Source organism: Barbus barbus (assembly GCF_936440315.1).
Source record: "Barbus barbus genome assembly, chromosome: 21".
NCBI classification, from domain to species: Eukaryota; Metazoa; Chordata; class Actinopteri; order Cypriniformes; family Cyprinidae; genus Barbus; species Barbus barbus.
In genome coordinates, this window is record NC_136749.1 from 12,917,796 (window position 1) to 12,943,841 (window position 26,046).

General features: G+C 37.0%; 1 protein-coding gene across 1 annotated transcript in view; it reads left to right on the forward strand.

The window, feature by feature from the left end:
- LOC306887357 (uncharacterized protein) overlaps window positions 1-26,046 on the forward strand; it is a gene marked incomplete at its 3' end in the record, with an annotated part of 79,246 nt that overhangs the window by 21,678 nt on the left and 31,522 nt on the right. The window contains exons 4-8 of the mRNA XM_079445026.1: window positions 8,363-8,695; window positions 8,937-9,143; window positions 10,975-11,241; window positions 14,306-14,634; window positions 21,835-21,949. Coding sequence (XP_079301152.1) covers window positions 8,363-8,695; window positions 8,937-9,143; window positions 10,975-11,241; window positions 14,306-14,634; window positions 21,835-21,949 — 1,251 coding nt within the window. The remainder of the gene's footprint in view (window positions 1-8,362; window positions 8,696-8,936; window positions 9,144-10,974; window positions 11,242-14,305; window positions 14,635-21,834; window positions 21,950-26,046) is intronic.

Genomic DNA, 26,046 nt, shown 5'->3' on the forward strand with positions numbered 1-26,046 from the left:
TCCAGACGTATTACAACTGACAATTTTGCTTTATCAACGTGTGACCTACGAAGCTGCTTACCGTTCATAGCTCCCATCCTGTGGCCTTATGGGATTGTAAAATGTCCATCACGTACATACTTGGAAGAAATAATACATTACTACTCTTTTATTATACTGTTTTTCTGCTTTTTGTGTTCTTTTTTTTAATACTGTATAGGGAAGTACTTTTAACCAAATTCTAATGTTGTATTGCATGTATCCTTCATATAGAAGGCAATCCCATAATCTACTGGGATGAGCTCAATTAAATAAATTCAAGATGGCAGAGAGGCAAGAGGAATATTAAACAATTGATATTTTTATATTCAAATAATATAACTAATTCAACTGCTGAAAATAATTTATTTAAATTTTACTAATGTATGTGTGCTATCTATATTTATCCTTGTTTGGTAGTTGATGCATAATGTGTCCAATTATTTCAATATCAGGATTTTAGAGTAAAACTTCTATTCATTCTTACTAGAAAGTCTTTTTTTTTATTTAGCTTTATTATGTTTTTAATAAAATTTTTGGCTGTATTAGTTAATTTCAAATTGTCTCTGATGTGACAAATGAATTTTTAAATGTACTGTAGAAATATTTAATGTAGTCTTTTAAATAATAAAAGTAATTTAAAGCTGCCTGTATAACAATTATGAAATAATTAGCAAGTTCTGTTTAAAATAATAAATATAATTTATGGAGTACAGCATGTCATACTGTAGGTCAACAGCTCTATCAGAGTTTGCGTCACTTCTCTCATGCCGCCTTTATTAAAATCCCGAGTTAAGTCTCCCACGCAATACATGTGAGGAATGCTTTGTACGGGGTGCAGAGGTGCCTACATAGACAGCAAGTCAACTCACTAGGTTTTGGAACAGAGCAAATCGACTATCAAACATATGCATGTGCTGTGTTAGAAAGAAAGAATTTTAAAAAGGTGGAAATAAATCCAAATGAGAACTGCGTTTTGTGTATTGTAGAAATTTGAAGTCTTTGAGATGAAGCCCCAGGAGTGCACTTACCACTCTTTCTCAAAGACCTCTGTCTGGGCCTAACAGTGCTGTATTTGGAAAAAAATATGCTGGGAGCACTTTTGCTATTTTATCATTTAGCTGACACTTTTATCCAAAGAGTACACTTATTGCAGGGACCATCACCCTGGAGAAGCCTGGGGTTAAGTGTCTTGCCCAAAGGTGCAATTATGATAATTCATGAATTGCTCCTTGTGAGATTCAAACCTACATCCTTCTATTTATCAGCCTACAATAGATCTGCAACATTCTGGCTACTTAGTTTACATAAGTTTCTGGTTTAAACAGTTTACCAATCGGCGGAGAACTTTGTACAATGTTGTATTACTTTTTGTGACATGCCATGTAAGTGTAGAGTCCTATGAAGTCTGTTTATATCTGAAATCTGTTTCTCTTTTTCACGAAATTCAGTTTTTTCTCCCAAATTCCCCCCAATTTTTTTGTAAAATTTTTTTGACTCCTTTTCAACAGTTATATAAAATGTTAGCAATAAAAACGCATGTCTAATTAACTGAAATAATGAACATAATGAACATAAATCATGAAACAATTTAACAACAATTTATTAAAAGTTTAACAAAAATGATTTTTTTTGGGCCCTATGAAATGTTTTATTTTTCTTAAATTCCATTTTTACATTTTTTTTTTCTTCAAATTGTATGTTTTTCGTTTAAATTTTTCTGGATTCCATTATAATGTTTTAATTAAATGTTAGTAATTAAAAGGCATGTCTAATCAACTAAATTAATTTAAAAACAGCTTAATAATATATTATTATGATTATTCCTTAAAAATAAAGTTTTAATTATTATAGTTTTAGCATTGGTATTACATTGAGTAATGTTACATTACATTACATTACAACAGTAATGTATTTCTGTAACAATTTCTTCAAGTTAAACAATTGTCACCATTGATTCACACAGAGACACACAAAACATGCAGACTTCATATTAAAACTCTTTTTTTGTAGTTTAATATTTGTGGACAATAGTCCACATCGCATTTTGATTGAAGTGTATGGATCTACTTTTGAATTTTTCATCCAAAATGTGCCAAATTCTGTGACATTCCTATTATACAGTAATTGGGATTCCACGATTCCGTGTTCTTTTTCTGCATTACGGAAATCATAGGGCACTAGATGTGTTGTACAAACCGTACAGAATGGAAACATTAGCTTTTCTTAATTTTGTCGAGGCATAATAGCCTGCATGTTGTTTAATGCTGATGAGAGAATTAGGGGATACAGCTTGTTTTCTCTTAGTCCGCTGAGATTGAAGGTGAAAATCAGGTAAAGGAGGAAGATAAGGCAGCTATTGTCTTGTGGATAAGATTACTTCGAACTGCACTCTTGAAGTAGAGATCTCAGAGGTGAACTAGATTAAACTCACTGCTTTATGGTGATATAGCATCTCTGTTAAGCGCTATTAACACACTCATGGTATCTAAATAGTGTCGTAATGTTTTTGTGCAGTGCAGCGTGGGCTTTGTTGTTGTGACGAGGATCTGCGCCTGTGTGGAAGGTTGATGGATGACGTGGTCGTTTGTCAGCTAAAGTGCTTTCGATAGCGTCGGTCATCACGGTGCATGCGAAGCATTTTACGAGCTGTGTTTACAGCCGTGCAGTAAAGGGGAGCACACTCTTACAGCCAGAGCAGTGCAGGGAATGCAGCCATGAGCTCAGCTATAATGATCACGAGCTGTCAATGCATATGGCCCTATATCCAGCCAGTGTTTGTGAATGCAGTCCATCTCATGTCTGATGCATTCTGTTGTCCATTTGTTTGGTTTTTCGGGAAATGAGGAGCAGGAGAGCAGAGCCATAGTTCACCCAGAAATGAAAGTGATGTCATAATTTTTTCATGCTCATGTCGTTCCAGACTTTCATTCATCTTTGAAACACAAATTAAGATATTTTAATAAAACCTGAGAGGTTTCTGTCTCTCCATTGAAGGTAACCAAAATTTAGAAGATCCAAAAAGGTCATAAAGGCATCATAAAATGAATCCAAATTATTTGAGTGGTTTAATCCATGTCTTGTGAAGAGGTATGCTGTATGTGTGATGATCATTATTGATATGTGAATAACCCCATAAATGAAAACTGTTAATCATATAGCAGTGTTTCCCCTAGGTTTATGGCTTTGGGGGGCGGGGGGGATGTTCCGTTTTTTCCCGCATAAAAACATTCATTTAATTTCTTTTAATTAATGAAAATTAAAATGTATATTTTTTTAAATAAAGGGGATTTAATATTACAATTAAATTGAAGACCTATTTTATGATTATTCCTTAAAAATAAGGGTTTAATCATTTTAGTAGGCTATTACAAAGGCCTACTGAACAATAGGAATATATTTCTGCCGCAATGTCTACAATTGAAACCCGAACATTTATTTTGACGGGTTGCCGTGAATACCTTTTACATTTCTGTGTGTATATGATATGAGGATAGTTTTACTTAAATGAAATGGTCAAATGCTCATGAAGTGACTCTCAGAGCAGTTCTGGAGATGTTGTTCATGTCCTCATTTAGTGAAGCGGCAGACGTTAATATCACCGCAAGTTTCACGCGCGCTTCTGTATGAGCAAACAAAACCGTGCGTCTGCACCATACATTAACACAGAGACAGGCAGAAGTCATATTTAAATAGTCGTTTTGCGGCTTAATATTTGCTAATACTAATGGGAGTGGGATCACTTGTGTTGTGTGTGTGCATACGTTTGTGTGTGTGTGTGCATCGGGGCGGAACTCCGCTGTGCGCATACAGAGCGCGAATGTAATGTAGAGACAGAAATAACATGCCGTCGTGTAAATAAGACAAATAACGTAAGGCTGTTTAAGTTTGTTTAATAAAAGAACAAGGTATAGACCTGTTCTATTGGAAAGGTAACTTTAAATGACTTCTGTTGTGATCTGGCGCTATAGAGAAAATAAAATAAAATTAAATAAAATTGACTTGAACTTGAAGGGGGGCGGGGGGTGCCGCTGGGAGGGCGCGCCGCCCTCCTAAGATAATGGCAGGGGAAACACTGTATAGGCTAAAGTGATTGTATGCAGGTTAAACTGCTTGATTTGAATGGGTTGTTTTTTTATGCCACCTTTATGGCCTATTAGGATCTTCTAAGTTTTGCTTACCTGGATTTGGTTACCCCAGTAGATATACAGAAACTTCTCAGGTTTCATTAGAACTATTTTGATTTGTGTTTTGATGAAAACAAAGGTCTTATGGATTTGTAATGACATGAGAGTGAGTAAATTATTATTTTTTCCCCATTTTTATAAAATGGAAAAAATACACAGTTTGTAGCTACTACTGCCACACAGAATCATTTACATGACTACATTGTCAGCTCATCAATATTAATCATAATCAGGTTAGGACCATGCTCAAGGCTAAGAAATGGATAGAAGATGCATTGTTTTGTTTTAAAGGAATAGTTCGCCCAAAAATAAAATGAAAATTGTCATTATTTACACAACCACATGCCATTCCAAGCTGTATGACTTTGTTTCTTCTGTGGAACACAAAAGGTGATTTATTTATTAATTTAATTTTTATGTATTTTTTATGAATGTCTTCATTCAAGAAGAATGCTGCAAAGGGGATCATTGTTTCAGTGAACTGAACTAGAGAACCGAACTAGTATGATTAATGAACAAACCATTCAGACCGTTTTTGTGAAATGGATCAGGCAGCAGTTCATGAAAAAGATCTTGTACGTTGCCAATATCAAGATTTTCAGCCTCAAAAAGTCATAAATTCAGACTGTAAATATGCCCTAATTTATATTTGGAAATTATACCAGCATTTGTCAAACATAACTAATCATATAAGACATCATATTTTTCTGTTATGTATACATGTATCTAATGATATAAGACCCATAAAGTAGGTTTAAAAAAAAAAAAATTAAAATGACCTTGTGCTGTATGAATCTGGTAATTGTAGTATAAGTATAAATTTTATGCTGTAAACCATGAGCTTGTAATCATTTCATTGTAAATAAACTGAACTGAACATCCCTTAAACATCTCTGAACTGAACTAAACATCTCTGAATGTCTCTGAAAATAGTGTTCGCAGCATATTTAAAAAAAAAAGCAGTCAGGGACACTAGAGATTTATGTAAATTTATATAGAGAGCTGTTATAGTAATGTACCCTGTAGTATTTTAGAGTCGCCTGGGGGTCTGTAAGCAACAGCGAAGCACGAGTCTCTTCCTTTGTGGATGATATATCATTGAGTGTTTTTGGCTCTTTTTGACGAATTCAGGGCTGGGTGTGCACTTTCCACGTCACCTACTGTACAATGCAACCTGTGGAAGCGGCAGTAAATTGCTGCTTTTGAACAACATTAGCACAGTGGGTTCCCAAATGACAAGCCCAGGCTATGATTACTCCAGGTTAATTTGAAGTGACTCAAAAACAGTAATATGCAGTAATATGTGTGCTCAGATGCTCTCTGCGTTCCAACTCCCCAACCCCTCTTCTCCCACCAACCTTTCACATAACACACACACACACACACACACACACACACACACACACACACACACACACACACACACACACACACACACACACACACACACACACACACACACACACACACTCACTCACTCACTCACTCACTCACTCACTCACTCACTCACTCACTCACTCACTCACTCACTCACTCACTCACTCACTCACTCACTCACTCACACACACACACACACACACACACACACACACACACACACACACACACACACACACACACACACACACACACACACACACACACACACACACACACACACACACACACACACACACACTCACTCACTCACTCACTCACTCACTCACTCACTCACTCACTCACTCACTCACTCACTCACTCACTCACTCACTCACTCACTCACTCACTCACTCACTCACTCACTCACTCACTCACTCACTCACTCACTCACTCACTCACTCACTCACTCACTCACTCACTCACTCACTCACTCACTCACTCACTCACTCACTCTCTCACACACACACACACACACTCTCTCTCCCTCTCTCTCTCTCTCTCTCTCTCTCTCTCATACTGTCCCTTGTCTGTCAAAACTGGAGGATTGCCAGCATGTTTGTTCAGGCCAAACACGTACACACACCCCAGTAATCAATATTTCTCTCTTTCCCTCTATTCCTCCATATTTCATCCCTCTTTCTTATTCTCCACTCCCTCCATTTTCCCTCCTCCCCATCTCTGTCCTCATCTTAGTCATTAGGACTATATTTACCTCTTCCAGCCAAACAGAATTCCAACGTCTGCCCGTCTCTCTCTTTCTCTCTCTCTGTCTCCATCCCTCCCATATTCTGCTCATTTCTTCGTCGTCTTTGGCCTCTTAATTCGTTCTCTCATTCATCTGAAGGACTCGTCAGGGTCAACAGACCAACAGGCTTAGAGACGGATAAATAGAACAGAGGGAGAAAGAGAATGCAACAAAAAGAGAACAAACCCAGAAAGTGGTGACAGAATTGGGAGAGAGGGAATATTATGTCAGAGAGCCTGGTGATTCCAAGCAATTGCATTAGCACCTGAAGTCATGAAACAGAGAGGAGCAGGCAGGAGGAGGCTGCCACAAAAGTAAATTGAAAATGATTTGCTTGTATTGTGTCTGTGTGTGTCTGTGTGTGTGTGTGTGTGTGTGTGTGTGTGTGAGTGTGTAACTGAGATAGAAAGGAGCATAAGATAGCATGGAGGTACTTTCTTACATCAGCTGCGCTAACCTCTAACTCTCCAAATCATTTTATTGGTGCATGTTCAGTCATGTTGGTATGTGAGTGTGGTTATGAAGAATTTGTGTGGGTGTTTATATTTTAATCTTTGTTATTATTCATTCACCTTACAATAAGCACCATCCATTTCTTGACTCTGTTTTTATTAGTGCGCACACACACATCTAGAAGCTATATTAGTGAGAGCCTTTTGTATATGCTGTGGTTTCGTGCTAAAATAATTGTGTTTGGGTCATTGACGTGACTTAAAATGTAGATCTTAAAATGTGTTCATTACAAATACATTAAAATACAGTAATTCATACATACAATGAACTGAATACAAGTCCTCTGTGATGAACTTTTATTTTCTAAAGATAATTTTGATAGCTTTTTAAAATATAAAAAAAATGTCAGGGTGATACAAGAGTCGTGATATCATTATGAAGAAAAAGATGAAATATTAAATATTGAATTTCATTAAAGAATATATAAAATACTGAAAAAAGTATTTGGGCATAATCTTCTCTTATTATTTCTCACAAAGAAGCTGCTTACTAAATTTGAAAACATTTGCAGTACGACAAACACACAAGAAAGAACTGTTTTTAAAGCTTTTTTTGAGTTGCTGATTTCATATGAATGTGTGGACGATTTTATAAAAAAAAAAATGTAAGACTTCTTGAAACAAAATTTGAAGTTTCACCTCTAATCTCACCCGTAAATCTAACCCTCATTGGTATGTAAGATGATCACACAACACATGAATACTTTCTTACAGAATTCATATGAAATTTGCCACCAGTTCACCAAAAACATAAAATATTAGCAATTGCAGAGTGTCATGGAGGACCCTACATAATTGGCCATTTTAATAGTATTTTTTTTTTTTAAATCATTGAAACAGTTGTGTACACTGTATGTTTTTTTGTTTTTTTTTGCGATACTGATTACACCACTTGAGTTTTTCACAAACCATATGAAACAGACATGAATCCAAATAGTACATTTCTAAGAATTTGTGTTTAAAGTAGATTCATAATGCATAATATTTTCCCTTTTCTTTATCAAGGGCACTCTTTTTTTTGACTCATTTAATATGCAAAAAAGCCCTCATACAAACCTGTTGCCATTATTACATTTGAAGTAAAACATGAATTGGCTTATTTGTGAGCCTTTCAAATAGTGTAGACCACTTTCGATGTCCTCACAAGATGGTTTCAGACCCTCACAAGAACAGATAAACCTGTACACACAAGCACACATTTCTTTCTATTCCTGTCAATTGTCCTCCTGTGTTGCTCCATTTCACCCTGTGGCCTGAATAAAGCCCATTTCATTTTCTTGCCTCTTTTTGTCAGTTCTCTTACTTTCTTGCCATCTCTCTTGTTCTACTTTGCTTTCTTTTTCTCATTCTAGCACCTACTCTCTCTTTACATCTCTCAAGTGTTGTTTTAAGTGTATGGAATATATTGCTCTTTTGATTTTATTTTATTTTTTTTTCAATCAAAGTTTACCCTCTTGCTTTTTCTTCCTGGTTTCACTCAGGCTTTCTTCGTACCCTCTCGTTTGGCCTCCTCGTTTTTTGCCATGGTCACAGTACCCACACTCTCTCTGCTATTGGCCCTGGTAGAATGGGCGGGTCAGACTAGCTCCTCTCCTCATCTCTTGCTCCGGCCCCGAGAGCGTGAACGGGACCCGGTGGCATCAATGCACTTCAACATCGCAGTGATCCACGCGGGCTCAACGGTTCAACAAGGGGAAGCAGGGGCTGCAGCAGCTGCGGGTAGGGTGCCATACCCGGGCTTCGGACGTGTGCACAGCAGCTTCGGTGAGAGCGTCGTCACCCAGTGGGGATCCGCAAATGTAATCTGGCTCCAGGTCAGTCTGATAGAGGTCATGCAATTAAATTGAATTGATTGCTTGCAGGATCGAAACAATTGTGATTTTAAATTTAGAGTAGCCTGAATACCTGAACGCTTTGTTGATTGTGAACTGAAGTGCGAATACAAAATTAGAGTGAATATACGGGCACTTAAGCATGAGTATTCTTTCATAACTACAGAAGTTAATGTGGTGTGAATGTGGACACGAATGTGAAGTGAATGTGAATTACCTACAGGTGAATGACAGCAGCCCCAGGACGCTGCTCTCTCAGCTGTGTGACTTGCTGGCAGCCAGACCCCTTCAGGGACTCGTGTATGAAGATGAGAGACCCCTCCCGCTGGCATCTGGCCCCCTGGCCCCCATGCTGGAGTTTGTTTCGGCCCAGACCGGCCTCCCCATCGTTGCTGTGGGAGGGGGAGCGGGTCTGGGCAGGGTACCACAGGTATGATTTTAGAAAATTTATGTGTGGTCACATTTACAGTTACTCACAATTTCACAAATGAAAGCCCATAATTTCAAGCGATTGAGAGCTTTGAGAAGTTTCCCATTAAGATCTCACTTATGTTCAAGTTGGTCATGCAAATTTGCCGCATTGACCAACTGAAACCAGCTTCATACATTGCTACACTATTGACAATGGACTGCGAAGTTTCACTGAAAATTTGCTAATGTTTTTTTTTTATTTTTTATAGATTTATTTTTGGCATTTTGCCTTTATTAGGATAGGACAGTATTTTAGACAGGAAGTGAGGTGGGATGGTATCAGCTAAGGTCCATGAGCCGGGAATCGAACTCAGGATGCCCAAAGCACAATGACGCTGTATGTTGGCGAGCTGCCCATGAGGCTATTACCATACCTTTGAGTTTGATTTGACTGACTTACTGTAACTGCATTCAAATTGGAAATCAACTAGTAATTAGTCACGATGATTCCATAATCTAAGTTAAATTAATTTGGCTTAACCTCTGAGCACTTTTCATTGATCTACCTTTATACCGCGGATATCTCCCAATACAGACTGGTGCCAACTAACAGAATGATTTTGAATACAGAACCAAAGTCTACAGACAGAAACTTGTCCTGTTTGAAGAATTTCCTGTAACCCTGTGAGGTTTAAGCTAGTGTCAGCAGTTTGACTCCGCTAAGTCAAATTCCTCTTAAAAGTGATTGTACCCAACGATTGATTTTGATTCTGAAGTACCGCTTGAAATGAATAGTGTTGTTTTTTTCCTGATTAACTGTACTGTGCCATTTAATACGACAATAAAACTAGGCCACTGAGGATTTCTTAGTCCTGGCTGAACAGTCTCAGACGCACTTTAGCGTGACTGAATTATTTGACAGTGTTGTTTTTTCTGAAAAGGAAAAAAAAACAATGTTGTCTGAGTTTCTTTGGACTTTGGAAATTCCTCACAAACATCTCTCTCTGCAAGCTCTTGGTGTTAATGAGCTCTAACACTTGCTAGATGGTGTTTGGCTTGCTGCAGTGCTGTAAAGGCATTGTTTGTTAATGGTACCGCCTGAGGAAGACTGTTAAACGGACGGAGATAGGGCTGCCATTGTCTCTGCCGGGGCCTGATCGGGGCGCACCGATAACTGTTGGAAGGGATGGCATTACTAACATCCATTTGGATAAATAGCAAGGGCAAGGGTCATGCATTACCGCTGCAGGCCATATGGTCTGCTCTTTTTTTCCCCTCTTGTGTTCACTGAAGTGCTTCAGTCTGCAATTTCAGTTGCTAGTCTCAACATTTTTAACATGTTCTCCCTAGCACAATATGAAAACTACAAAGGTAAAAAGACATTTTCATTCACAAATGTTTTTTTTTATTATTATTATTATTTACTCTGGAGACACAATATTGAATCCTTTTGATGTTGTTGCATTGAAACCTACACTCTCAGACCCACGCGTACACTCAACGCCATCGCAAATTAAATTTAAAGCTGTGCGACGTACTCCGGTGAGTCACTGAAGTACCTCCCTCATGTTCCTACAGCGGCTGTATATCTCTGAAACTCTTCATAAGAAATTTAATTCCTATGATGCTTTTTGGAGGCAATAAATAGTCTTCAATCACAGACAACGTAGTTATTTTTCCCCCTTAATTGCACTGCAAAACACAAGCTCTGTCTGCTGTTATGATTAGTGAATGTCACATTAGAAACAGTTCAGAAGAAATGTAGTTCCCATGATGTCTTATGCAAGGAATGAATCAGCTGTCTTTAGTCTTGGGAAATGTAGGCGTTTACCTTTTTAATTACTCTGCAGGAGACCGGCTCAATCTTCCTGCAGTTCAGCTCTTCCACCGCACTCCAATTGGAGGTGATCTTTGAGGTGCTGGAGGAGTATGATTGGACGGCCTTCTCGGTGGTGTCCACACGTCATCATGGTTACCAGGACTTCCTGTCAATAGTAGAAGGTTTGACCGACGGGTCATTCATCGGCTGGGAGAAGAAGAGCATAGTGATGTTGAATTTAACTGATGATCCGGGAGGAGCGCGTGCACGGCGGCTGCTGAAAGAAAACGAATCACAGGTAGAGAGGGAAGGTCATTGTGTTTCTGTCTTGCTTATTCACTCATTTAATCATTCATTTACTCTGACATCACTTCCTGTCCTTAACCATTTGTTTGACTTTTTCTTTCGGCTGTCGTCTCCACCATCTTTCTCTGACCTCTCGCTGTCCTTTCTCTGTTGTCCTCTCATTCTCATTCCCTTTCCCATTTCTACCTATATTTGTGCAATGTGTGTGTATGTGTGTCACAGGTTGTCCTCTGTCTCCCCCTGGCTCCAGGCTGTTATTGTTCTGTGTATGTGTGTGTTAGAGGGTGTTATTGTGCCTTGTGGGTCCCAGTACACTGATGTCAGTGTTAATATAACACAGAGCCTGTGGCGGTGCAGCCCAATGCCATATGCATTAGATTCAGTCCGCAGTGCTTCTGCTCAATTACACACACTCACATACACACAAACCCAAATAAATATTGCACGCATACATAAAGTATGCATTTATTTACACACAGAAAATTGCATAGTAGAACATATAGTATAGAGTGCAAATGCATTCTTAGATTACACTGGGTGGTATGACAGTGTAGTACTACAGTGTATCTGCTGTGTGATGTAAAAAAAATAAAAAAAATTCCAACACTAAGCAAAAAGTTAGTCTACTCTTCATACGGTGTTCACACAGAATTGTTTTCAGTGTAGACAACTTTGTTGATTGTAATGGGACCGAGTTAGTTTTGACATTTATTTCAGTGAATGTTGATTGTGTGTTGTACTGATGCCAGACTTATCAATTATTTCTTAAGAATGATCTTACCTGGAAGAATGGTTATCAGTTAAAATTGACTTTTTAAATATTTAAAATGTATTGTTATCATATTGTGGTAATGTTTATCTGTATCAATATTGGATATATATTGACCTATTTTGGACATTTTATTGTGTATGCTAAGTTCTAACTTTATATTTAGATTATCTCTATTATCGGAAGAACACTACAAGTTGACCTTTAAACAATTGTATTAAAACAAAATAATTTAATATTAATTACTGTATTAAATTAAAATGTTTTTTTAGTTATTTTAATTTAAAATGGTTGTTATCAGTCTCCTGTTTTCACACTTTTCTAATGCGTACTTGAAGTTAATATTTAAAAACACAATAGCAATTCATCTTAATCATTTTATTAAATTGTAATGATTTTTATTCATTTAAATAATACATGTGATGTTATGAATCCTCCATTTAATTTGAAATACATTGATTTGAGTTTTTAGTGTTTTATTTATTATATTATTATTATATATTACGAAAAATAATGTAGGAATTTTATTATCAGCTACTGAATTTATTGGTTATCAGCTATAACATAAAATTCTTATTGACATATTGGCATGATACATTATCATTCAGAATATTAATATTGGTGCATTGCTAAAATTTACTACATTTGGTACAAGCTGTAAGTAATGCACAGTGTAGTACCTACAAGCGCTTCAGCTGAGTATATATTCACAATGCATTATGGCCTTATTGCTAAACATTATCAAGTGGCATTCTTCTACTGAATGATATAGTCCCTGACAGTATTGCTTTGTAGCAAAAATATCTGCTGTGGGAGCTGTATTTTGTGAATTTTAGCAAAACTGGGACGCGGTTGACCAATCAAAAAGCCAGGACCAGTATTAATCATACCATGATTTTCAATGTACAGCCCACCCCTACTGTAGACACAGACAGGATATACTGTATACTCTACATAAACAAATGCACGCGCACACACACACACACACACACACACAAACAGAGCAAGAGCATAATTTCATCATTTAATCTGTCCTGTTCAGGGCTGGAGAGTTTAGATACTAGTTGGATTTTCAATCTATTTATTCTATCATTCTTTTCCCAGTTCTCTAGCCCTCTTCTCCTGTTCTCTCTCTTTTACAGTCTATCTCTCTTGGGTTTTTCTCTCTCATGCATTGCAAAGGTGAAATCTTTAGTCCCTCTCTGTTTCTGCTTTTTTACTGTTCTTTCCTTTCCTTCCTTCCTTTCTTTCTCTCCCTCCCAGATGTGCTAGTTTCCTTTCTTTCCTTTTTCTTTCTCTCCTTCTCTTTCCATCCATCCAGTATCCGTCTTTCTTCATTAAGGCATGTCCCAGCACCATTACTTCAAAGCTGTTGCTCTCCTTAAAACCTGTCTGTTACTGTTTGCCTGGAATAAATCCTAATACATTAAGGCTGCAACTAATAACTGTTAATTATAATCAATTCAATTTTGGTTAGCTCTTTGATTGATTAATCAGATATCTTAACCAATATTGTTGTTCTAACAACATGCACATGGAAGTATGCCATATTCTATGCTATACAAATTCCATGCAAAAAGTAGTTAAATAATGTAAAGTGAACACGTCTTACAATCTAAATGCAGCAGAATAAATAGCATTGACATACAGTAGACCGTAGAATGTGTGACTCTGCAGGAACACGCATATTCTGCCCTCTGAACATGGTACATACTGTAGCACATCAATCTAAAGTAATCAGTTTATTAGTTCCTGTAATGAAGCCTTAATTTTCCGTAATCCCTTTAATGTTAGTTTTCATATATCATTAATTACAGTGCATATAGGAGTTCAAGTTTCAATCCAAACTCACTGATCCAAGTGATTGCACTCCCTTTCTGTTGTGCTCCATTTAATTGACATGAATACTCTATGAAATATCTGAAATGTAATAACAAGAGTGACATTTTAATTGCTCTTTTGATATTGGGACTGTTGGGCTCTGTTTTGTAAAATGGAAATACTCTCATTATAAGAATTTTAGCAGTAAAATATCATTACATTAGTTTTTCTGTTAATGAAGGACTTATTTTCACGGTCAGTTATTAGTGATTTTAAAAATGAATATATACAGCCAATACCTCTCCTGTTCTCTCTTCCATTTCCTCTTCTCATTCCGCTCATGGTCTCTTCCTCCCTTTTGACCTCTGTGTTCTATTTTGCGCACTCTTTTGTTTCCTCTCTTGCTCCTGCTCTCTGGTTTTCATCTTGGTCCCCTCTGTCCTCTTTGCCCCCACTCCCACTCTAGGTGCGGTTGTTGTACTGCTCTCAGGAGGAAGCAGAACAGGTGTTCCACGCTGCTTGGGCAGCTGGTCAGGCCAGCACCTCTCACATGTGGTTCGCGGTGGGTCCGGCTTTGTCCGAGTTGGGCCTGACCGGACTACCCAATCGGCTGTTTGCAGTCAGACCACAGGGCTGGAGGGACGAGCCCCGCAGACGTATCGCCCGTGGGGTGTCCATTCTTACCCATGGAGCTGTCGCGTTGCGCAAGGACTACGGAGCCACTGGAGGGCCGCACTTTGTCACTAACTGTCAGACGGATGGCAACAGAACACAGAGGATCCGCGGTAGAATGAAGTAAGAAACACTTCTTTCTTCGGATACAAGATGCGACTTGTATGTTTTGCACAGAGAGATACAACATGTCTCACACGGAGCAGCACAACTCTTCCACCTATATTATAGTGACCATGAACATTCGCAAAGCATTTAACTACTGTAATGTGCTGTATTAAGTTAAATAGAATATTTAGTGGGACAAGATGTAGGGTTGGATTTGATTTTATCAAATGAGATTTCAATGGGCAGAGAAAGAAGGCTGTAACATAGTTATGTATATAGTTAAGAAAAATGTGACGTTTATATATTAAATATATTTATATATGATAATAAATCTATACTTGTAAATACATGTAAATATTTTCAAAATATATGCTGTATGTGTGTGTGTGTGTATTTATTTATACATAATAAATATACACAAAACACCCACATATATTATGTAAACAAAAACTTTTAAATTGGATGCGATTAATTGTTTGACAGCACTAGTTATTTTTAAAGAAATTAATACTTATATTCAAAAGGATGCATTAAATTGATCAAACGTGACATTAAAAATAAAACATATTATATCAAAGAAATACTACTGATCTTTAAAAAAATTCTGTTCACCAAAGAATCCTGAAAAAAGTATCAGTTTCCACAAAAAATGTTAAGCAAATCAACTGTTTTCAACATTGATAATAATAATAAAAAAATCTTGAAGCAAATCAGCATATTAGAAGAGTCACGTGACACTGAAGACTGCTGAAAATTTAGCTTTGTCATTACAGGAATAAATTACTGTTTAAAATATAATAAAAAAGAAAATGACTGTTTTAAGTTGTAATAATATATTTAGAATATTACTGTTTTTACTGAATATTACTGATTTTATTTTGATCAGATAAATGTTACATTCTTTAAAAAACAAATTGTACAATATTACAAAATGTAATTATATTAGATAATATATTATTAATATTTTGATGAAGGTTATAAAACCAACATTTTTGTGCACTAATGTATTGTAAACTATATAACCAGTGACATTTATTTAAAAAGTTAATTTTAACTTCATGTTAACTATGGAGTAGCATATTAGTTATAGCTGCCATACAAGGAATGGATTTAGATATTCTTATAGGAGCAAATTAAATAATTAAATCATCTTTGTCCATGGTATTCCAGTGTAAAAAGCTGCATCTTATTCACTAACCACTCACAAACTAGTTTTTAACAGGTGCAATCTGAGTATTTAAATTAAGTAATTAGCATTAATTTCCACACAAACACGCCTCCTTTATTAGGCTTATTGTACTGTATATTGCGCTTTATTCACAATAAAATGAAAGCAGGTGACAAATTAATCTGAAAGAGATGTTTGTGTGCACTTTCTTGTGATCATAACAGCAGTAAATCAGCTGATTATTATCAAATGATAAAGAAGAGTGTTATAACCGGGCACTTATCCAGATTCGCATGTAGTAAAGTGCATTTTTAAGAGATTATTTAGGTGTCTGGATGTCTATGGTGGGACTATGCTGTACAGGTTCACAGGTTTTGTAAATGTGCATTCGTGAAATTACCTGCCTAATTAATTTAGTGAATCAAGTGCTAAACCAGCACATGCAAATAAATGCTGCTTTCAGCGTATTTTAAAAGTGTTATTATACTGATCTTGAATATCTTTAAAAAGCCTTCTATTTTATGGAAGCAGATTGATCTCATTAATAATTCACGCAAAGACAAGATGCACACATGCGTATTTTTACAAAATACGCCTTAGAAGAAAGCATTAAAGTGTGCATCTTGACACAGAACAATGACACTGACATGTTTTAAGATATGTCAGAGCACGATATTTTCAGTTGAGACGGCTCAAACAAGCATTTTAGTCTGGGACTAGCTTAAGCCTGAAGAAACCAGGGGTATGAGTTAACATGCCAAGGTGTTAGCTTTGAATATCAGACCAAAATCTGGCACGTCCTGACAGAGAGAGACATAGTGAAGACTGGATCTAAAACCTTTCATTCATTAACTTTTCATGTAACGTATTACACTGATACTGGACATGTATTTATAATTTGGCCATGAAATTTGCTTTAAAAGAATGCTAAAGACTCTAAATGGGACACTATACCAGCCATTCAGTGTAATTTAGGTTTGCATACCCTTTGACTGAAGAACTTCTAGCACAGCGTTAAACTGGTATCGAGCCAATCTCAGCTGTAGTTGTTCTACGTTTGTACTCCCTCATAACTGTCAATTCATATTTCATGTTACAGGCACATTACAATTAACCATGGTCAGGTCATTTCATGGACGTTTTATTCCCAAAGTATTCAGAAAACTTTAATAAACTTATCTTATAAAGCAACTGTAACAACTGGCTTTTTCTGAATGTTTTAATTCTGACATAAAACCAGAACAATAACAAGAACATTTAACAATGCATAACAAAGCTTTTAGCCTTAACAAATACAAAGTCATAGGTACTACTCTACAATGAATGTCGTAATAATGCATGACTTAAAAAAAAATCTGTTGAAACTGTCAAAATGGATGGGTTGCAACATGACTGATTTGAAAGTTACAGGTCCAAATGAAACTTCTAGATTCAAATGTACATGGTCTCCAATGTGTGCATGTTATTATATACTTGCGTTACATCACCATCAGAATGCGTGCCATCGCAGAACTTGAGACACAAGACAAGCTCTGCTGTGACGACTCTTTCATGTCCTCCATAAACAAAAACACAAGAAACTGCTTGAAAAATATCCAAAAACTATTTTCATAATCATCTACTTATTTACATGTCACATCAGTCAAAAACTTATTTATATAAGTATATTATTTATAACTTAATGTGGTATGGTATCCAAAGTGAATAATAATTCTTTATTTAAATAAACATAAGAATCGATCAATATTAAATCATAACACACTCTGGACTAAACGGCAGCCGCTGGCTTACACTGGTCACGTTAACGAGTGTCTAAACGGCCGATTTTACTTTCAAGTTTTAAGTAAACATGCAAAAATAAAACAATACATCTCCACTAGGCTAGTTAACTAAAATCAAACAATCAGCTGCACTAACCTCTGTTGAACTGTGACTTGAACCTATCATCCAGATAGGCACGTCCAGGGCGGGTTATGATTGGTCGATCGACAGGCTCAAATCTGATTGGCTAAAGTGTAGGAGTGTCCCTAGTGGGAGGAGTTCGGTGCCAGGAAAGTCTCAAAAATACACACACACATCCAAGGTGATTCACACATTCACAGTCCATGATACACTACATTTTAAACATTCAAAATTTTTGTACACAGTTGTGAATTTTGTTTTGCATTTGTGAAACGTATTTTATGAATATACTGCATATTCTTATTTTGTGCACGTGAATTGGGTTTTGTGCATATATATATATATATATATATATATATATATATATATATATATATATATATATATATATATATATATATATATATATATATATATATATATATATATATATATATATATATATAATTAATTAATTTTTTTTTTTTTTTCTCCGTGCATGTGAATTGGTATACACACGTGTGCATCGTGTTTTTTATGTGAATTATTAATGAGATCAATCTGCTTCCATACTATTTATGTTCACCCTGAGAACTGTGTTTAAAGCTCATCTCATTTGGCATTAACCTTCAACTTTTCTGCTTTGTTGCATTTATAGTAAGTCTATTTATCCGTAATGACACACTCTAATGAGAGTGAAAGTGCTGCACCTTTGGGGCATGAATGTCCTTTACTCCCCCACCATAGGGACTGCAGGGAGAGGCGTTCAGCATGCCCCTGTATTTAAGAAGACAACATGGGTGGGAGGGGATAAACAATAGCAGCATGCTTGACGCTGTGTCTGCCCTGAAAGCATGCAATGCTGCAAAACTAGAAAAGGCCCATTATAATCAACAAGCATGTGCCAGTTTCATTTATTATAATTGGAAGATTATCCACCTTATTTTTAACACAAGAGCAGGCCAAGCCATTTCTAACTTCTGTTATCAACTGCAACTAGTTGTGTTCAGTGATTTAGTCCATTATGGTGCTCTGAGTTGTAAACTGGTTTTATCATCATATTATTTTAGTGTAACCATAAACAAAGCTTATATTGCAAAATAGTTTTTTGATTTAAGTGAAGTGACATTCAGCCAAGTATGGTGACCCATACTCGGAATTTGTGCTCTGCATTTAACCCATCCATTTGGATTACAAGCAACCTTTGGATTACAAGTCCGACTCTCTAACCATTAGGCCACGACTTTCCCCTTTATTCCTGTTTGCTATCATTAGTTATACACCTGTGGTGGCTAATGAATTGGAAATCTCACAGATTCACAGGAAATATCGTACTTCGACACTGAAAAATTAGGTGGATAATTTCCGAGAGGCTTTTTGACGAAATCCTTTTAATTTAGTTAGTATTTTTGCCATGAAATGTTCGTTAATTTTAGATGCATTTCATAAAAATTGCATCTGGGGTCAGTTGTTCAAAAGTAATCTGATCGGATTTTGGCCATCGGATTGGATCAAATCTTAAAAATGGGTTGTTCAAAAGAAAAGAAAAAGGATTCTGAATTCAGATTAGATCACAAAATCCAATCTTGGTTTTGATCTGGATTAAATCCTCAGTTTGTGTTGTTCAAAACATTTTAGTAAGATTGGAATACTTTTGATCCAAAATAAAAACGTTATTATTCTGATCCCAGCAGAAGGGTGGATTTCAGGAACAAAAATGTAATAAAACTTTAAAACTGGTCCAAAAAATACAACATTTGTAACATGTAATATATCCCCAAACAGCTGTCAATATCAAACAAAAATATTATATTTCATTTAAAGAGTTTTTTTTTTTTTTTTTTTGTAGGAGTCAATGTGTTAATGTCGATGTATTTTTGGCTGTCACCACTTGGGGGCAGTATGTGCGCATAGGGTTTTTAAGTCGGTGTTTCATTCACGTAGAGTTAGCAGGCTTGGTGCAGGGAATTTATACAGTTTTTACCACATTTTGGGAAGCTAAGGCAGAGGTCCCCAACCACCGGGGCGAGAACGTTCGGGGGAAAATGTGAATGTGATATGACGCTCTGTTATTGTGCGCAAATGATTTTTCTAATTATTCTGTATTTTCGTTGTATGCAATTGACATCGAGTAGCAATTTGACGATTTCATGTTAAATTAGTAAATAAAAAATTGCTCTGATCTGTCATAGGCTATTAGGGCTTAAACGTATCGCAGTTGATCAAATCGGTATGCCGCGCTGTCTGAAACACGTCTCTATGCTTGTGCGCGCTTCGGGTGTGTGCCAGTACAGCACAAGCATAGAGACGTGTTTCAGACAGCGCGGCATACCGATTTGATTCCTCATTCATGTATCCCTGCGTTTAAGATACATATGCATGGGGGGTTGCAGTTACGTCGCAATACTAGAAATATTTCTGATTTAAACCATGAAGGCGAGCCAATGGATATCACAACAGCAACGTGCAAACTTTGCACAATAGTTATGCCGGTGAACGTCTTAACTTCAGTCATACAGAAAGTGAAAGTAAAAAAAAAACAGATGGAGTGTTCTAACACTGCATTAACAGCGCATATTCTCAAGAGACGAATATACTTCAACATGTGCTGATAACATCCCCCCCAACCCCCGCCCCCCGGTACGCAAGATTTTTTTCAAACCGTAACCGGTCCGCGGTGTAAAAAAGGTTGGAGACCCCTGAGCTAAGGTGTCCACCATTCATCATTGCAAGTATGCATTTACATTATGTTCAATTAAGTAATCTTAGATGGAAATCGACATGAAGAATGGACATTGGATGTGTGCGTAAAGCGTGCGTTGCTGCTTGTAATCTACAACCCGAATTCCTTTTAGAGAAAGTGTTTTCATTTTGTTCAAATTTTAAAAACGTCCCAACATTTCCGGAATTCGGGTTGTACATTGGCACAATCATCAGAGATGGACCAGTCAGAAGTAGTTATTTGTGTAAATGTAAAAATTTTTTTCCATCTCATCTTTTTTCCATCACAATGTCCCTTTAGGGGGGCTCCGTAGGGCACTGGTACTCCAGATTTGGAAATTTGAAAAAGTGTGTATCTGGATCAGGATGATCCAGTCCTATTTTGCTTTGAAAAACCAGCACAAAAATAAGATGGGTTACCTGATCCTGGATAGCAAAACATGGGATTTCCAAATCATTCTGATCCAGATTAAACTTTTTGAACAACTGGCCCCTGACTTTAGTAGACGAAAGAACGTGCAAAATTTGATGACATTTTCAAACAGTTTGTATCCCTGACATTATTGGCTATGATGAGATTCTTTGAACAATCAGCATTATTTTTGTCTCATATTTTCATCAGCAGTATGTTTTAATTCAAATCACCACATTTTCGTCTCATCTTCATTATCGTTGGAAAATAATTTTAAAAAAGCTTAATTAATGAACAGTTTCATCGATAATTTTGATGAGAAAAGCACTGGCTGCCAATGATGAAACTAGAATTTCTGAACAACAGCTTGAACTTAAAAAAAATTGTGTTAACCACAGCATATTTTACACATTGTAGGGAGAAATGACATGGACTCACTGAGCAGAAACTCTCAACGTAACACCATCAGTGTGACTCACACTCATTACACATCAGAAGAGGATTGATGGGAAAAGAGATTCACCTGTTTAGTGCTGCTGATGTAATTACGGTTTGCTAAATAGGCTTCTACATAATGGTTTTGCATGTATTTATCAAAGAGATCTTTGTAGGAACTTTGTGAGGAATATTCACAAAAGCCTCATAAGAACAGAGCAGAGGAAACTTTGCTCCCTCAAACTTGTTCACCCAGTCAAATTTTTAAATGTGCACTCTTCATTTTGCCAAAAGCATATTGGATTTAAGATAAAAAGATTCATTTGAAGCAATGTCACATTTAGGCACCGTTCTGGGTATTTTACTGGTTTAGATTAAGTGCTCGAAATAGAGTGACTGCCTCCTTTGATTCCATTGCTGAAGGAAATAAAATGGTTACCTTCACCACAGTCTCGCAATCTGACCTAATTAGGATGTTTGTGAAGTGCTCCGTGCGAGATTTCCTCTTTGACATGTCCTTGGAGTCTTTTATACTAATTCTTTTTGGGTCTCTTCCATCTCAACAGACTGTTTCTGCTCTGTTCTCTCTGCTCTGCAGGTATTTCAGTAACATCACTCTCGGTGGGCGGGACTATTCGTTCAATAACGAGGGCTACCTGGCCAATCCCTTTCTGGATGTCATCTCCTACACGCCTGGGAGTGGCTGGGAAGACGTAAGAACTAATCAGAATTCTATTTCTGTTCGGTCTTGTGTAACCGCTGTTATGGATTGGTAATGTCTAGGATGAAAAGCAGCATTGCAGTAGCCATGCTGAGCACTGCAGTAGCAATGCGCTGGAATGGATTTTGAAAGAAGATCACATATCATTCGAGGTTTCTGTTTATGACACGGGCGGCTTTTTGTGCGCTGTTAATTACACATATGAACGATCGCAGTACGTTTTGGGATTTAGAGGTAACGACAGCCCATTGCTTTAATAAAATGTGCGATTTACTTCATCATGACTATCGTAATGATGTACTTGCTGTCTAAGAGCTGCGAGTCTAATGTTACAGTTTGTAGCGGTAAGACATATAGATTGAAAGCAGTTTTAAAATGATATACAACTTGACACTACACTAATTTCGAAAACCATTTCCCATGACAGTCCACAGCAGAAAACCCCATTACAATTAACTCTGAACAATGCATCACATTGTGCAGCAGAGAGAGCGTTTTGGTGTTGACGGTGCACTTCTGCCGTACAGCACAGAACCGTTAAAACCTGATATAAATGATATAAACATATAATTAGGGTTTCAAGAGGACGTACATAATGTACTATTAGCTCATGTTTACATTTGGCCTGTTATCTATGCATATCCATGATACCCACAGTATGCTATTAAGATTAGCAAGACTTTCCTACATTATTATCTTGCGACTTTATTGTAAAGTAAAGAACAATAACTGTAAAATAATTAATTGTGAAATGTTTTTAGCGAGCCGATTTGATTTCCTCTTTTCCCTCTCCCCCTTTAACAGTTATGTTTGTGTTAAGTATGTCTGAGCCGAGAAGGAATAAATAAATAAATGAATAAAAACTCCCTTAAATTTATTGGCTTCTCGTATATCAGTGTATCGTAGGTGCCACATGGGACGTTGTGGCTCTACATTTCTCCCGCAGAGTACTGCTGTTGTGAGACAAAATAACTGATCCCAAAACCAGCTGAGTAAATATAGCCAGGGAGAATGTCATAGACATGAAGGTGCCACTCAAACTAGTGCCTTAAAACAGAATTATTAATATTTAGATGCCACAAAGACAAGCGGAGAGACTGAGAATTGTAATCCCTGGCAGCGCTTGTGTTCTCCACCTCTACAATCTGTTAACAAAGAAAATGACAGCGGATTATGTACTTGGGAGAAATTCTAATTCCTTCGGGCAAAATTCACTGACATTGAGCCATAAGATCAAAAAAGTTTCGATATAGAGTGGGGGATATTTTCTGCTGATCTCCATAGCTCTTCACAGTCTATATTTATGTGCATTATATACTGTACACAACATAGCTTAAAATCAATGCTTTTTCATGCATTGGACCAATGATTGCAGTTCTGTCGAGCGACAGGCTCACGTTAACTGGCTCCGGTAGAAGAGTAAGAGGATGCACGGGGATTGTGTTGCCCTGGGTGTCTTGAAAGGTGGAGTGTTGATCGTTTGTTCTGTCGATGTTCTTGTGAAGGCTTTGTTTAGGTGCCAGCAAATGAGTTCCTCCTCGCTGTCTGTTCTACATTTAGTCCATTCTGAATCAGGCCAGTCTTTCATTTCCTTAAACTCTTTCTTTTCTCCTGTATGAAAGGGATCGTTCAACCAAAAATAGAATTCTGTCATCATTTGCTCTCAGGTCGTTCCAAACCCAAATTATTTTCTTTCTTTAGTCAATCATGAAACGAGATGCTAGACAGTACGTTAATGATTCTCTTTTCTACAGAATGAAAGTGAATGGTGACTACTGGGCCTGTCAAGCTGTAAAAATAAAAACACCATAGAAGTGTCATAATAGAGGTCCATATAACTCGTGCTATATTCAAAGTCTTCATAAGTCTTATGTTAGCTCAACACGTTTTCATGAGAAAATGTAACTATGGAATTACAATTGTGTATGCTTTCGTGATTTATGGTGTGATCTGTATTGAAATGGATAATGGATAAATCTTTTTTTTAAAAGATTGTAAGATTCATAATTGTTCAAAAAGGAATTAATGAGATAATAAATTCATACTACTTAGCCACCAATTCGCCAAAATATAAAATAGTTACAATTTCCTATGATATTGTGTTGGATAGCTTTGTGTGTGTGGGACAGACCGAAATATAAGTGTTCTGAAAATCTTCCCACTCTGCCTTATCTCTCAGATTCTATTTCTTTGACTTCATATTATAATTTGGAATTACATTTGGTTATTAGACATACTGTAAGAGCACCTCTCACTATTGATCAGTTTCAAATCTGGAGTGACAAGTGTTCTTGCGCCACATTTGAATAAACATATATGAGAGTTGTGGCAAATGAGAATATTATTGAAAAAACTGCTAAATCTTATTCTGTTCCAGACACAAAGGTATTATATGGCTGTGGTTCTCAACCATGGAGCCGGGACCCACTGGGACCCTCAGCACAATTCCAAGGGGGTCGTAAGATGGCCAAAAATAATTTAAAATAAGACAAAATATATTTTGAAGAAAGGAAAAAAGACGTAGGCAGACATATTTCTTATTATAATTTGTTACCTCTACAACTGTCATAATTTAATAAGAATCAGGGTTTTCACAGTATTGGAAAACCCAGATATATGAGGGAATGAAATTATTAAGTCTTGGAAATTTCTACAATAAATATACATTTTTCTAGTTAGGTAAATCTTAAAAAATATATTACAAATGGCTGCGAAATTGCTATTTGTATATAATAAATAAAAATAATATAATATATTAAAATTACAATTTTGTTATTATTATTTAAAATGAATTATTTAAAATAAATTCATTTATTTATTTAAAAAACATTACTACTAGTCTCTGCAAATAAAAAAAGTTTGAAAACTACAGGTTTGAAATGACATGAGTAAATCTTGAGGGAAGTTTTATTTTTCTATTCCTTTAAAAAAATTTTGGTAATGTAATGGCACACTCTATAAAAGACAGTGGCATTTTGTTGTTTTTTAAATCTGTGCACGGAATAACTCCTAAAAACCCATCAAACGGTGCAACAGTCTGTTAAGGGTTGCATGGTGCTGGTTCTGGCTTTGGCGCCTGCATCTCATTTGCAGATATGTTCTGGAGAAAAGTGCTGTTAGAGACATCTGGATGCTTTTGTACTTCAGAGTCACAAAGTCTTTGTCATTCACATAAAATATTTAATGGGTGCCATAATGTACATTTAAAAGGCTTCCATGCTGACTATAGGAGGTTTTCAATTTCCATTTGTTTTAGGAGTGCGCTCTATTAAAACACGACGCTCGCTGTCTTTGTCTAAACTCCGTTTTGTCTCTGGTTCTTGTAAATGCGTTCTGTCTAACACGGAGTAGACAATGGACGTGGATGACTCAACTTCCAGAAGCGCGTTGTGCACAAGGCACTTCATGTGACGGTTTCCACATGCGGCATTTATAGCATTTTAACAAACTAACTGCTACAGCGCTTTTGATCCCATTTGTCCGCGCTGTTCTCATAAATCGATACATATCAGGGGGGGGGGACGTTTAAGAAATGAAATGCCAAGCACATTTCTCCAAACCCTCTTTGTACCTGTCAGGATGTGTCCATGTGTGTTTATGCCATGTAAATCTGCTAGTGGATTTGTAAGGATCGCACTGGGGTAAAAGCGGCTCGTTTTATCCTCCTCTCACAGGGACGTTCACAGAGACGGGGGTGTCATGGCAGCATGTTTGTGTTTCACCCTGTGAAAGTATTATCCGTTCCCGGGGGAGACGGTGTTTGATCAGGCCCCTGCTCTACCTCTGCCTGCATGAGGCTCTGCCCCCTCAGCTTGGGCCCAGATCTCTGCTACTCCGGCTCTTTGTTATGCACCGCAGGATCTCTGGTTCTCCACACATGCTCCGACACTCCTATTTCAGTCGTTTTGTCGGCCCACATTCCAACGTCGAAAAGAGTTAAGACGTTTGCCTGCTGCTGACATGGATCGGCCCTGAGAACTCGGTGCTTTTTGGAGGTGGAAGAGAGTAGGAAAGATTCGAAGGGGGAGGGGGAGGGGGGGGGTGACACAGATCAGAGAAGAGAGAGGGAGAAGAGAAACCCAACAGCAC